The sequence below is a fragment of the Nicotiana tabacum genome, chromosome 15 (genome assembly GCF_000715075.1).
Source record: "Nicotiana tabacum cultivar K326 chromosome 15, ASM71507v2, whole genome shotgun sequence".
NCBI lineage: Eukaryota > Viridiplantae > Streptophyta > Magnoliopsida > Solanales > Solanaceae > Nicotiana > Nicotiana tabacum.
This window is the reverse complement of record NC_134094.1, coordinates 76285286-76300114: the sequence shown is the minus strand read 5'-3', so window position 1 is coordinate 76300114 and position 14829 is coordinate 76285286. Positions and strand designations below refer to the sequence as shown.

Sequence of the window (14829 nt, the reverse complement as noted above, 5' to 3'; positions counted from 1 at the left end):
CTAGCCAGATATAAACTACAAAATTAAGGGTTTTGTTTTATCCTTCGCTTGAATTTGAACCCAAATATTACCTTATCAAGAGCAGACTAACTCATATTTGCCCTTCAAAACTAATAGAATGTATTTTTTTTTATCAACCCTTTTATTTTATTATCAAAATTTTTATTTGACTTCTATTACTAAACCAACGAGAGAGAATAAAAAGAAGGGGAAAAAAAAAGAATATGTAATTTTTTTCTTCAAAAATACATATCAAAAGTAGAGATTCACAAAATATTCTCTTTTGCTCGAAAGATAACTATTGTCTTCTCGGTTATAGTTTTTGTCTTTTTGAGATCAATACTCTCTTGTCTACACAATTGCAACTATATGTGGATTCTTGAAAATTATTTATGTTCCTATGAAAAATAAATGAAATTTTAGAATTGGTGTTCTGTTTAATTGTTGTTCATTTTCAGTAGAGTAAACAAAATATATATGAGAAAGACAAGGATATGATAAGCAATTTTTTACAAGAAATTTTTGGGGTTAAGATTATTGTTTTGCAAGGTGGCGCTCCATCTTAATAACAAAAATATATTTTTAATGGGTAAAATAAGAAGTTGAAAGTTCGTTAATTTTGAGGGTGCCGATCTACTCATGATAAGAGCATATTTGGGACCAAAGGTTAACGGAGGGTGAATTTATTCTGTTTGGTATAGTTAAGGGGAAAATCTGAACCAATCCACTTAATAATAAAGGCATGTTTGGGACAAAATTCAAAATAAGGTAAATTTGCTCTATCTCCCATAGTTGATGGGATTTTTTTGGCCCTTTTGCCGTATAGAAGAAGATAAAAGTATTTCCCATACAATTTGAAATAAAGGAAATAAAGAACAGCAAAATCCATTAGGTGAAGGTGTTCCATGAATAAATAATCTGTTCAATCATACACTTCATAGAACTAAAAGAAATGCTACTGTTATTTCGAAAGATTGATCATTTCAAACATTCTGGAAATTAAGGCTGCAAAGAATGTAACTTGTCAAACAAAATTTCTTGTCCATTTACTTCTTTAATTTAAACAAAGACTGATGTATTATTTTCAGCGAACTTGAGCTGATTAAGCTCCGCAGCTCTATTTGACCACACAATGAAATTCAAGAAAGTTCACATGGTAGGGCGTCCAAAGAACATGACATCTTTGATTCTTGACCCCGGCTGCATCTCAACTATTCATCTTTCCAGATTAACCAACATAACCTTCTCGTGGATCGTCATAATCAGCGTAAATTGTCACTTACGACACTTGTTTTCATGAAGAAAATGTTTTTCCAAACATGTCCAACCGAACATGGCAAAATTGGAAGACATTTTCCATACTAACCACACCCTATAAGTGTATTTAAGATGTTGTAGCACGTAACATACCTTATTTTAGTTGAATCCTTTCTTCAAATGGTTCCCTATGCAGCTGAAACCATAAAGGGAAACGCTAGGGATTTACAATAGAGAACAAATTTACATCAATTTTAGTGTTCCCTCTGATGTATAAGCTATATGTACATCACTACATACGGTATACAAAAGAATGATCATGAATTAATAAATGAACTATGTACCCCTTAACTTCTAACAGGGATAAAAACTGCTACAAAAACCTCAGCCTAAATATGTCATGAAAGGAAGTTGGCAGACACCCTAAGAGCAGGAATGCCTTTGTCTTTTTCTCTCTGATTCTGAACTCAATATGAAAATTCATTGCCTCTGAGGGATATATACTTTTTAACCCATATTGAAATGTCCTCTAAGCAAGCCTGAGCTTTAGGAGTTTTCTGAAGCACATTAAGAGTAGCAAAGTCATGTACAGAATCCTTGTAATCAAGAAGAGGGGCATCAATGTTCACTCTTCGAAGCTCCTCTGAATATGCAATAGCCCTGTCTCGCATCCAATCATGCTGTGCAACCACTGTAAGTGTTGGTGGCATATGCTTTAAGTTCAAGAGTGTATCTTTTCCTGGTACAAGAGGATTTGCAGCTAGATGGTCCAGATTGAAATTTGTTTCCGGGAGGAAAAGTTTCCAAGCAAGAATGCATGTAGCTTTATCGTAGAGGTATGAGTTTGCTAGTTTCAACTCTGAATGCGTAGGAATGTCTCCAATGAAGAAAGGGTACATTAGAACTTGAGCCACTACTTTTATAGGATCCAAAAGCTTTCCTGCCTCAACAGCATATCGCGCAACATAATTCGCGATATTGGCTCCACAGCTTACTCCAAGGAGGACACACCTAGAAGATCAGATTGAACCAAGTTATAATAACTTCTTGTATCGTTTCTCCTTAAGCCATGATCATTTCCATCTTTCACAAAAATTCTACAATAAATATACATATACAGGTTTGGGAGGCAAGTAACTTAGTTTCATTTGTGCTTCTTAAGATCACCTAATAAACTGAGAATGTTAAAAAGAGAGCTGACAAGCAGGTTTTGAAGAGGGATCCTATACCTTAGTTATGATTTCATAGAGCCTTTTGACCATGGTTTTACATGAATTTATCACACCATCTCACTTCAAACTCTAATGTGACTCCTCAAAATTCTCCGTTTCCTAGGTCTGAAGAATTAAAACACCATCACAAGACCATCTCCGTTTAGCTTACAGCTCAATGGATCAAATATAAGAAGCACACAGAAGTGGGAAAAATAGTTAACCATTAGCAGTTTTGCCTAAGGTCAATGTGTTTGCATAGTATTAGCTGGTGATGCTCTCCATATAAAAAGTATCCCTCAAGAACGGCATATTTTTATATTTGAAAACTCTCTATGAAAAATGTTCTTTCAGCCATAGAATGTGCATATCTAAGGCCACAAGTTTTTAAGGGTACTCCGTCTTTCTTAAATTCTGTACTCATTTAATCGACAAGAGTGAGTTACTCTAGTGGTGAGCACCCTCCACTTCCAACCAAGAGGTTGTGAGTTTCTTGGAGGGAGGGAGCCGAGGGTCTATCGGAAACAGCCTCTCTACCCTAGGGTAGGGGTAAGGTCTGCATACACACTACCCTCCCCAGACCCCACTAGTGAAATTATAGTGGGTTGTTGTTGTTGTACTCATTTAATCGCCATGAAGCATAAAATTTAAAATTAATAAACAAAGCAATCAAAACAGGTATTCACTATGCCAAAAGCTTCAACATTGTATAACGCGAGAATTAGTAATTAACTGAAATTTATACCTTGAAGAGTCTAAATGAGCAGCTAACCAAGGGTCAACCATAGAAGCTCCAAATCCATCAACAATTCGCCTTCCACTACCCTTCTCCCCATTACCAATCCATTTATCCAAACTCGACCTTCCACATTCAGCCAAGTTAGCTTGCTTAGCTAACCATTTAATGGCCATAACCCCATCTTCAAATGCAGCAGGATACCGACTCTCCGGTGCCAGCCTATACCCAACTGAGACCACAATCACATCACAAGATTTCGCCAATTTCCTACAGAAAACGTCATTAGAGACTGTATCAATCCCCCCACTCACCCATGCACCACCATGAAACTGCAAAATCACCGGCAATTTCTTGCAACTGTTCCCATTTTTATAAATTGGCACATAACCCCCATAAACCCCTTCACTGGAGACCGAATTTCTTAGAGCGGATTGAGGGAGGAAAATTCTGAGGGAGAGATTTGTCAAAGGATCAATATGAAGGTCCTTAGTTGCAACCCCATCGTTAGAGAAGCTAGGATTACAAGTGGCAGTGGTTTCATCAGCGCGTGAAACGACACCGTTAAAAGGGTCTGAAGTTGAGGATTCGATTAAGGTTTGTAATCGGCGTTTAAGGTTGTACTTGAACAGTACGCTATAAACTTTCACCATTAAGCTCGGCATTTTCTCCGTTAACAGATACTCTATTGAAATTTGAAGGAAGTACTAAGATTTTAAAATGAAGGAATTAAGGAAGCGTTGAAGATTAAGAGGTCATCGCCGTGGAGGAATTTGTTTCGTTCAAAGGAAAAGACGGAGAAAATGGGACTTTTCAGCTACGGAAGCTTCCATTAATGGTTTTGAATTCTTCGGTGAGCGGTTGCTACGCGTGGGCGTCAGCCATGAATCATTTGAATTTGGCCGAGATTACACGTTAGTGTATAATAATAATAATAATAATACAATTAACATAAGAGGATTTACCACATTATTTTGATAACTACTTGTAGTCATTAATTTTTAAGTGATTCTTGTATAAATATTTTTTTTATAGAAAAGTTTACATTTCAGAAAAACATTTACAATGTCACATATTTGAATATGACCTAAAGTACTTTTTAAATCTCTTTTGCCACTTTACTATAATTCTCCCTAATATCAACAGGATTCAATAATTTATAAGTATATACTAATATTTATTTTAAATTACTTTTTTCCATTTACACCCTATAGTTCTTTCACATGAGGAATGCAATTGAACCACTTTCCTACTACCAAATTTCGCCCCTGAGTTCAAGCCAATTTGATGCCATGCGGTTTTCATCGTCGGCTTTTTCTCTCTCTCTTCGATCTGCCCGTCGTTTAGTTGGGCATCCCGGGCTGCCGTAGAATTAAACATCAGTGCAGTGGGGCAGGTTGACAGCCCCCCTATTGGCTTCATGGTTGGTGTGTATTTTTCAGGTTGTTAGCCACGGCAGTTGGCGTGGCGACGAGGGTGAGGCGTACGAGCGAGCAGCGCGGAGCAGCCTTAGTTGGTGTTTGCAAAGGCCAGTGGGAGTTGGAAGGAAGTACGTCAGTTTTTCGCGACCTCGGGTGTGCACCAAGTCAAATTTTCAGGTTTTATTCTCGGGAATTGGTACCTCCCGCTTTCCTGTTTCTCTTCTTTGTGTTAGTTAAATTGTTGACATTTTAGTTCGCATTAGTTTAATCATATTATTAGTGTGCCTGTAGTTACAACTTGTTTTCTTCTAATTTGGTATGTTGCCTATTTTGTGTTAGTGATTTTTCTTAGTATGTCGTAGGTATAGTGGATGTAGTCTGGGATGGAAGAGTAAGGTCATGTCCTCAGGGAGGGCAGGGGTGGGGACAGGGGGTGGGACGGGAGGCAAGGGAGGTAAGGGGAACAAAAGAGCCTATAGATTGAGAATTGACTCATGGAACATAGGAATATTGACGGGTATGTCTATAGAGTTGGCAAAGATTCTCCAGAAGAGGAATGCCAATATAGCGTGTGTCCATGAGACTAGATGGGTAGGAGCGAAGGCGAGGGATGTGGACGGGTATAAGCTGTGGTACTCTGGAGTCATAAAGGATAAGAATGGAGTGGGTATTTTGGTGGAAATGGATCGTAGAGAGTCTGTGGTAAAGGTTAGGTAGGTGAATGATAGATTAATGACTATTAAGTTAGTGATTGTAGAGTGCACCATAAATATCATTAGCGCTTACGCACCGCAAGCGGGCTTGGATGAGGAGGTTAAAAGGCGCTTCTGGGAGGGGTTGGATGAGATTGTGCATAGTATTCTGCCTACTGAGAGGTTATTTATAGGAGGCGATTTCAATGGTCATATTGGGTCCACTGTTGGTGGCTTTGGCGAGGTGCATGCCGACTTCTGTTTTGGGGATAGGAACGAAGGAGGTACTTTGCTGTTAGATTTTGATAAGGCATTTGAGCTGGTGATTGCGAACTCTAGTTTTCCGAAGAGAGGGGAGCATTTGTTTACTTTCCAAAGTACGGTGGCAAAGACTCAGATTGATTATCTTTTTCTCAGGAGGTGTGATAGAGGGCTATGCGAGGATTGCAAGGTTATACCAGGTGAGACCAGAAGAGGTTTATACGAGGATGACCAAGGATCAGGTGGGGTGCCCTAACTAAGGATAAAGCTCAGGAGTTGGGAGGAAGGTTATCAGCTATGGGAGCCTGGAAGAGTAGTGGGGACGCGAGCATTAAGTGATCGACGATGGCGGACTGTATAAGGGAAGCGGCGAAAGAAATGTTAGGGGTCTCGTCGCGCTACTCTGGTGGGCACAAAGGCAACTGGTGGTGGAATGAAGTGGTCCAAGGTAAAGTGGAAGCGAAGAAGGCGGCGTACATGAAGTTAGTAGGGAGCACTAGCGAGGAGGAGAGGAGAGGGTAGCTAGGAAGGAGGCGAAGTTGGCGGGCTAAGACTGCAGCGTTTGGTCGTCTGTACGAGGAACTGGGGGACAAAGGCAGGGAGAAGAAGTTATTTCGGCTGGACAAGGTGAGAGAGAGGAAAGCTCAGGAGCTGGACCAAGTGAGGTACATCAAAAACGAGGATGGTAGAGTATTAATGGGAGAGGCTCAGATTAAGCGAAGATGGTAGACTTACTTTCATAGACTTCTGAATGAAGAGGGGGATCGGGACATTGTGCTAGGTGAATTGGGGAATTCCGAGAGTCGCCGAGACTTTATGTACTGTAGACGTATTAAGGTTGAGGAGGTCGTGGGGGCTATGCGTAAGATGAGTAGGGGTAGAGCAACCGGGCCAGATGAAATTCCGTTAGAATTTTGGAGGTGTGGGTAGAGTAGGTTTAGAGTGGTTGACTGGGTTGTTTAATATTATTTTTAGGACGAAGAGGATGCCGGATGAGTGGAGGTGGAGAACGGTGGTACCGTTATACCAGAACAAAGGTGATATCCACAGTTGTAACAACTATAGGGGTATCAAGTTACTAAGTCATACCGTGAAAGTTTGGGAGAGGGTGGTAGAAGTGAGGGTGATGAGGACAGTGTCTATATCTGCCAACCAGTTCGGGTTCATGCCGGATCGTTCAACTACGGAAGCTATCCATATTTTTAGGAGGTTGGTGGAATAGTACAGGGATAGGAAGAAGGATCTGTACATGGTGTTTATTGACCTAGAGAAAGTATATGACAAAGTCCCTAAAGAGGTTCTTTGGAGATGCCTGAAGGCTAAAGGTGTGACTGCTTCCTACATTAGGATGATTAAGGATATGTATGATGGAACTAAGACTCGGGTTAGGATAGTGAGAGGCGACTCGGAGCATTTTCCGGTTGTTTTGGGGTTACACCAAGGATATGCACTTAGGTGAAGGACACACTGACACGCCATATTCAAGGGGAGGTGCCATGGTATATTTATTCGTTGATGACATAGTTCTGATTGATGAGGTGCAAGGCAGCTTTAACGATAGGTTGGAGGTTTGGAGACATGCCCTTGAGTCTAAAAGTTTCAAGTTGAGTCGGACAAAGACGGAATACCTAGAGTGCAAGTTCAGCACCGAGCCGAGGGAAGTGGGCATGGAAGTGAGGCTTGAATCATAGTCATCCCCAAGAAAGGCAGTTTCAAGTACCTTAGGTCGGTTATCCAAAAGGGATGAGGAGATCGACGAGGATGTCACAAACTGTATGGGGGTGGGGTGGATGAAATGGAGGTTAGTATCTGGAGTCATGTGTGACAAGAAAGTGCCACAGATACTCAAAGGTAAGTTTTATAGAGCAGTGGTTAGACCAGCCATGTTGTATGGGGTTGAGTGTTGTCCAGTTAAGAACTCACATATCCAGAAGATGAAAGTAGCAGAAATAAGGACATTGAGGTGGATGTGCGGGCACACTAGGATGGATAAGATTAGGAATGAAGATATTTTGGTGAAGGTGGGCATGAGTCCTATGGATGACAAAATGAGGGAAGCGGGGCTCAGATGGTTTGGGCACGTATGGAGGAGAAGCCCAGATGCCCCGGTAAAAAGGTATGAGCGGTTGGCATTGGCAGGTACGAGAAGAGGTGTAACGACCCGATTGGTTATTTTGAGAATTAGCATTCCATTTAGTGGCTTAAGGTTTCGAGCAACTTTGGATTGTGTATCATGAGTTGCGTGTGTGGCCGGGTTCGATTTTCGAATGATTCGGGATTAATTTGGAAGAATGATTCTTCTTTTAGAAGCTTAAGTGGCTAAAGTTGATCGGACTTTTACTTTTGTGTAGACGACTCCGGAATGGTATTTTGATGATTCCAATAGCTTCGTATGATGAATTTGGACTTAGGTGTATGTCCGGATTTGGATTTCGAAGTCCGTAGGTTGATTTGATGTATTTTGGCGAAAATTAGAAAGTTAAAAGTTTGGAAGGGTGAGAGGTTTTACCGAGATTTGACTTTGTTAATATCGGGTCAGAATTTCGATTCCGAGAGTTGGTATAGCTCTGTTGTATCATTTGGGACTTGCATGCAAAATTTGACGTCATTCTAGGTTGATTTGATATGATTCGGCGCGATCTGTAGAAGTTGAAAGTTCATAAGTTCATTAAGTTTGATTTGAGGTGCGATTCGTAGTTTTAATGTTGTTTAATGTGATTTTAGGCCTTAAGTCGGTCTGCGTTATATTATGGGACTTGTTGGTATGTTTGGGCGGGGTCCTGAGTGGTTAGGGTGAGTTTCGGGGTGGTTTCAGACCATTTCTAGTACATTTTTAGTTGCTAGCTTTTTGCCACAGGGGTGTGCATCGCGATCGTGGACTTTGGGTCGTGTTCACAAAGAGCAAATTGTTGTTTGGGGCACTGTGAATCGCGATCGCATAGAAGAAAATGATGCTATCATAGGACTGACTTTGGAAGCTTATATCTTGCAATCTATAAGAAAATTGGAGATGATCCAAAATAAAAGTTATAGCTTTTTGTGTCTAGTTTTCAGAACATCAAACCGTTTGTCATTTAGAGTTTTGTACAAAAGGTTATGGCTGATATACTATAGGCCGTCTGAAAAGAGTTTGGGAAGTGTAATGGAAATTTTCATCGCGATCGCGGGGAAATGGAGGGTAAAATATGTGCTGGAAAATTTTTGAATCGAGATCGTGTGGTTGGTGACCGCGATCGCGAAGGATACCTCTGGAGCAGTGTTTAAAGTACTCTATGTCGAAGTCTTGGTCATTTTTATCATATTTTGAGCTATGGAGCTCGGATTTGGACGATTTTGAAGGAGATTTTCACACTTTGGATTGGGGTAAGTGTTCTTTACCTCCATTTGACTATATTTCATGATTCCATATTTATTTTTATCATTAAATTAGTGATTTGAATTGGAGAAAATGAGAATTTTAGTAAAAACTTTCAAAAATATAAAATGAGGATTCGAAGGCCGATTTGATGTCGGAAATAGATAATTTTGGTATGGTTGGACTCGTATCGAAATAGAAATTTGGATTTTTGTGAATTTTGTCGAGTTCCGAGGTACGGGTCCGGGGTTGACTTTTTAGTTTTCATTAAAGATCGAAGCTTTATTATCCGGAATTATTTTCTATAATTTTTATTTATGATATTGAGTTATTTTGGCTAGATCTGAGCCGTTCGGAGGTTTGTTTCACATTAGAAGGTCATTTTAGAGTATTAATTTAGCTTATTTGAGGTAAGTATCTTGCCTAACTTTGTGTGGGAGAGCTACCCCTTAGGATTGAGTTTTTTGTGCTATTTGTGTTATGTCGAAGTTGTGTACACGAAGTGACGAGTGCGTACTCGGGCTTATATGTGAAAATTAACCGGTTTAGACCCTTAGGCTTCTTTCATGTATTTATTTGGAATTGTTAGCACATGTTATATCTCTTATTCCTTATGTTTACTATCATATGCTTTATTTAAAGTTGTCGTTACACGTCACATCCTTTAATTTTCAAGTTTACTCTTATATGCTTTATTTGAAATTGTTACCTCTTTTATTATTATGTGACTTTTTTTATTGTTGAGTTACTCTTAATTGAAGTTGTTGTTACATGATATCTTTTTATTGCCGGGTCATTCTCATGCATTTAGACGTAGTTGCTAGTTCGTGCCATCTCTTTCATTGTTAGCCTATTTCATACACTAGAATTCAAAGTTTGCCATTTTTTGGAAATACCTTCATCATCGAGTTGATCCTTAAGAAATTAATTGAAGTTGAAGTTATTGAAAATCATTAATCTATTTTAATTGAAGTTGAGTTTAAAGGGAGTGTTGTTCATAGTTGAGTTACTTTCCCGTTTATTTTGTTGTTATTGAGATTCTATATACATTGTGTTTGAGATGTGGGCTATTTGTTGTGGAAATATTGATATTGTTGGTTCTTATGGAAATGTTGTGTCCTATAGGAACTTGTGATACGAGTTGATATGTCATGTTGTTGTGATGTTTGCACATGTAAATTGTTGTATGAATTGGTTATTTTTATGCGGAGCGTAAGGATGGCTTCTCATCGTTGTTGTTATGCGGGGTATAAGGGGGGCATATCACCGTTGTTGATTGTGCGGAGTGAAACAGGTGACAATTGTGTTATTGTCCGGGCGGAGCGATAAGGGTGGCTATCATATAAAGTGATACAGGTAGCTATCGGAGTGATAAGGGTGGCTATTATACGGAGTGATACGGGTGGCTAATGATATTGTCACGGCGGAGTGATACAGGTAGCTATCGAAGAGATAAGGGTGGCAATGTCAGGGATGATGTGTGATGGCCTGGGGGTAGTATGTTGACGATATTCGTGTGTTAGTGTGATTCTCCTTGTGTAAGTCATACATACATGACTTGTTTTGTTTCTTTCAATGAGCTACTCGATGTCTTTGATATTACTTGTTAACTTGGGCTGTAATAGTACACTCGCACAAGCATACACCGTAGCATGCCACTTATACCGGTTCAGGTGTATGAAACTTAATATTTATTGATCATGCGCATGTATTCTTGTATTATCTACTTTCATGTTGATATTAAGCTTGTGACCATGCCATGCGGATTGTGATATCGAGCCGTGGCCATGTCGGACGGATTGTGATATTGATCTTATGACCATGCTGGGCGGATTGTGATTGTGAGCCTGTGATCATGCCGGACAGATTGGAATATTGGCACGTGGGTTGTCCATGCGATTGTGACTAGACATGTGGGAACAAGGTGTCGTAAGCATATGATCTGTGGTTTGAGACTCGTGACTTATGGTTATGAGATGAGGTATCTTGGAGTAATTCGTTGTGAGACATGTGTTGGAACGACTTGCTTGTTGGTTGACATCTATTTCCCTTATATGTTCTGGCTGGTACTTTAACGGTGTTATGTTACTTTAAATGTTTAAATCGTATGTTGATTCGTGATGCCATTTACTGATTCCTGCTTTCATTATTAGCTAAGTATATTGCACATGTTATTTTGACTAGTAGGTGTCTTGACTTGTACCTCGTCACTACTCCACCAAGGTTAGTCTTGATACTTATTGGGTACCGATCGTGGTATACTCATGCTACACTTTTGCTCATTTTTATGCAAATCCAGGTATTGGAGATATCGGACTTGGGCAGAGTTAGCTTATTGATCGCGAGGATTCAAGGTAGAGCTGCTTGGTCATCGCAGTCCCTTGGAGTCATTTCCTTTCATTGTACTGTTATCTTGTCATTTGAACAGTATTATATTTCGATCTTTGAGATATTTCCATGTATTTAGCTAGACTTCATGACTTTGTATTACCTAGTCTTAGGATGTTGTTATGATTATTGCCGCGTAGACTCATTTCGCTTTTGTTTCGGTATTTATATAAAACTGTGTTCTAAATTACCATTGTTAAACTGGCTTAATTGTTATAAGTAATCGGCTTACCTAGTCTTAGAGACTAAGTGACATCACAACTCTTGTGATGAGATTTTGGGTCGTGACAAGAGGTAGAGGGCAGTCTAAGAAGTATTGGGGAGAGGTGATCAGATATGACATGGCGTGGCTTCAGATTTCTGGGGACATTGCCCTTGATAGGAAGGTGTGGAGGTCGAGCATTAGGGTTGTAGGTTAGGAGGTAGTTGAGCATTTTTCTACTTCGTAGCGATGTGAGGCTAGTCTGATAGGGTTTTGTCTTTGACTACTAATGGTTAATATTGTGTTCACACTATTCTCCAAATTTTCATTGCGCCGGATCTTATTTACTGGTTATTGTTATTGTTGTTCATCTATTTTCTGATTTTTCTGATGCTGTCATTATTTTTATGATTTTATGTTGATGATACTGATATATTGTCTCTTTTCGTCTTCTTGAGCCGAGGGTCTATCGGAAACAATCTTTCTACTCCCTCGGGGTAGAGATAAAGTTTGCGTATACGCTACCATCTTCATACCCCATTGTAAAATTTTACTGGGTTGTTGTTGTGGTGGTTTTCACTACACACAACCACGCACTGTTCCACTATTTAAATAAGTTAACACGGAGAAATATAATGATCTTTGACTTTAATATTAGTAATAGGAGTAATAAATAACGGACTCTAGAGTTCTTTATTCAGCTCATTGAACTGTTCCGAGCGTCACTTTTTAGTCCTTGAAAAAAAAAATACCAATAAATCACACCAAATCGATAATCCAAGTCAAACTCGAAAAAAACGCAATTGTGATTTGGTTTGGTATTGGAAAAAGAATCTGACCATAATTGGTTTGGTTTGGTTTTAACTAAAAAAAAAAGTCAAATAGAAACCAAACTAACCCGATAGTATATTTTTGTATAATTTTTAAAAATATTTTATACATATAAATATTTATTAAAATTTAATTTATAAATATATCTTAAACTTTTTCACAGTCTTATCTATTAACATATTATTTCAAGTTTGGACTTAGCATCCTTGAATGGTAAATAAATTTTATAGCCCATAAATGTAGTAACTCAAACAAAGTTCAAATCAATACTAATGCTAACAAAAGATATTCAACTTAACACTAGGAATGACGATATTGTTGGATATCTATTTTTTAGTTTTACATTGGTTTATAATGAAAATGCATAACTTAGTTTATCTTTTTTTTTTAGTGCTTAGTTATGTAATTAATATTCGTACTTATTAGCTATACTTATTTTAGCATGACCTATATATAGTATTTTTAGATTATGTTAATTTTCACTATGGCATATTAATTAACAATATTTGCTTCATGCAATTTTATTATCTTTGTTATTGAATATTTTAGTATAATGATATGACTTATCTCATAGTATTGTGTTAGTTTACTTGAAAAAATAATATATAGTTGTATCTTGCTAGGACTAAAGAAATTTTGGAGCACAAGTTACATATTTTGTGTTATGAAGACTTTACTTAGAAAAAACCCGAAAATCCGGAAAAAAAAAACCGAAAAACCTGAGAAAAATCGAGATTGAAAAATTCGACTTCGTTAGTTTGGTTTGATTTGATAATTGAAAAATCCGAACCAACCCGGCTTATGTACACCCCTAAGCTTAAAGGCTTCATTTCTTAGATTATACAAGCAAATTTAAAGTATTATTCTTAACTGACATGAAATGAACGGTTCTATGAGGTCAAATTCCAAGTCAAACGAAAATCACGATTTTACAGTGTCTCGTGCAATATTGCAATTACCTTGTAGGAGAGTGAATCCACCTTTGCCTGAAACATTGTTTTGGGAATTTGACCCGCCTCGCGCCATACCTATAGAATTTGAAATCCATTTAGATGCAATGGGTCTTGAAGACACCTTAAAGATAAAAATAAAGTATATATCCAAGACTTTATGATATCTCACAGTCAAGATCCACTTGTTTTGTGGAATGACTTAAAGGAAAGATATGACAAACTAAAGTTGGTCACACTTTCACAAGCACGATATGATTGGGCTCATATGAGGCTCCAAGACTTTAAGTTTGTTTCTAAATTGGAACTCTATGGAGATAATATCACTAACTATGATATGCTTGAAAAAATGTTTACAATGTTTCATGCTTCCAATATGGTCCTGCAATAGTAGTATCAAGAGAAAGGTTTCAAGAAGTACTCTGAGTTGATTTCTCTTCTCCTTGTGGCTGAACGAAATAATGAGTTTCTCATGAGAAATCATGATAATCGACCTACTGGGTCTACATCATTGCCCGAAGTAAATGAGGTGTATTCCCATTATGCTAAGCGTGGAAAAAGTCGTGGTCGTGGCCGTGGCCAAGGAAGAAATTTTTCTGATGTTAATTATCCCCCAAAGAAAAATAACCACCAAAAATAGAAAGGGAAAGATGAGAAGCCAAAAGCAAAGGGTTCAGAAACTGAATGCTATCGTTGGCAGTGGAAAAGGGCATTGGGCAAATATATATCGTACACCAAGATATTTGGTTGAGCTTTATCAAGTATTTCTAAAGAATAAAGGTCTTGAAATTAATTTTGTCTCTGACAATGAATTTGACATCACCCAATTGGATGTGGCAGACTTCTTTGAGCATCCTGATGGAAAAATAGACCACTTGATTGGTGATGAATCCGTGGTTAAAGATGTTGAGTAATTTGATTTTTATTTTTACCTATTCGTAGTAGCTAGTGAATAAATAACAAGTAATCATAGTTTTTTTACAGGAGTAGTAGTCATTAGTATCAATTAGTATTATTTTTTTATGATGTAGTGTTAGTTCGTTTTGATTAAATATAGTTCTAGTATTCATTTTAAACAATGTTTCAGTTTGCTTAGTTTTCAAGGATTAATATATTCTTTACTAAAGTAATGTTGTGATGTGAAAAGATAAATTAGTTACTGGTTTTTGACATAAAGGGTACGAATGCATGTCTTTAAATTGATCATATTAGTGTACTAAAATATAATCACTGTTTACTCGTAAAACGATACAATTGAATTTATAACGTGGTTTATAGATACGTAAATTAATTTGATCCAAAACTATGAAATAAATAAGAACAGAGATAAGATTATAAAATAACTTAAAGAAAATATGATCTTGGCTATGAGTTTAGCTTCTCCGATAGCAGTAACAAGAACAATATTAAGAATAAAGTAAAAAGAGCAAATTGGTAGAATAAGATCTGAATTGTAGCTTTTGTATATAGAATGTTTCATGTCAAACAATGAATAAAAAATTCCCTATTTATAGCTCTATTCAGG

General features: G+C 37.9%; 1 protein-coding gene across 1 annotated transcript; it reads right to left on the bottom strand.

The window, feature by feature from the left end:
- Positions 1 to 1466: 1466 nt before the first annotated feature.
- LOC107816322 (putative carboxylesterase 11) lies at positions 1467 to 4131 on the bottom strand. The gene is made up of 2 exons (XM_016642018.2): positions 3214 to 4131; positions 1467 to 2268 (listed from the first exon to the last, which is right to left on the bottom strand). The coding sequence occupies exons 1-2, from the start codon at positions 3867 to 3869 to the stop codon at positions 1725 to 1727; spliced, it is 1200 nt and encodes a 399-aa protein (XP_016497504.1). The 5' UTR covers positions 3870 to 4131; the 3' UTR covers positions 1467 to 1724.
- Between the last annotated feature and the right edge of the window lie 10698 nt (positions 4132 to 14829).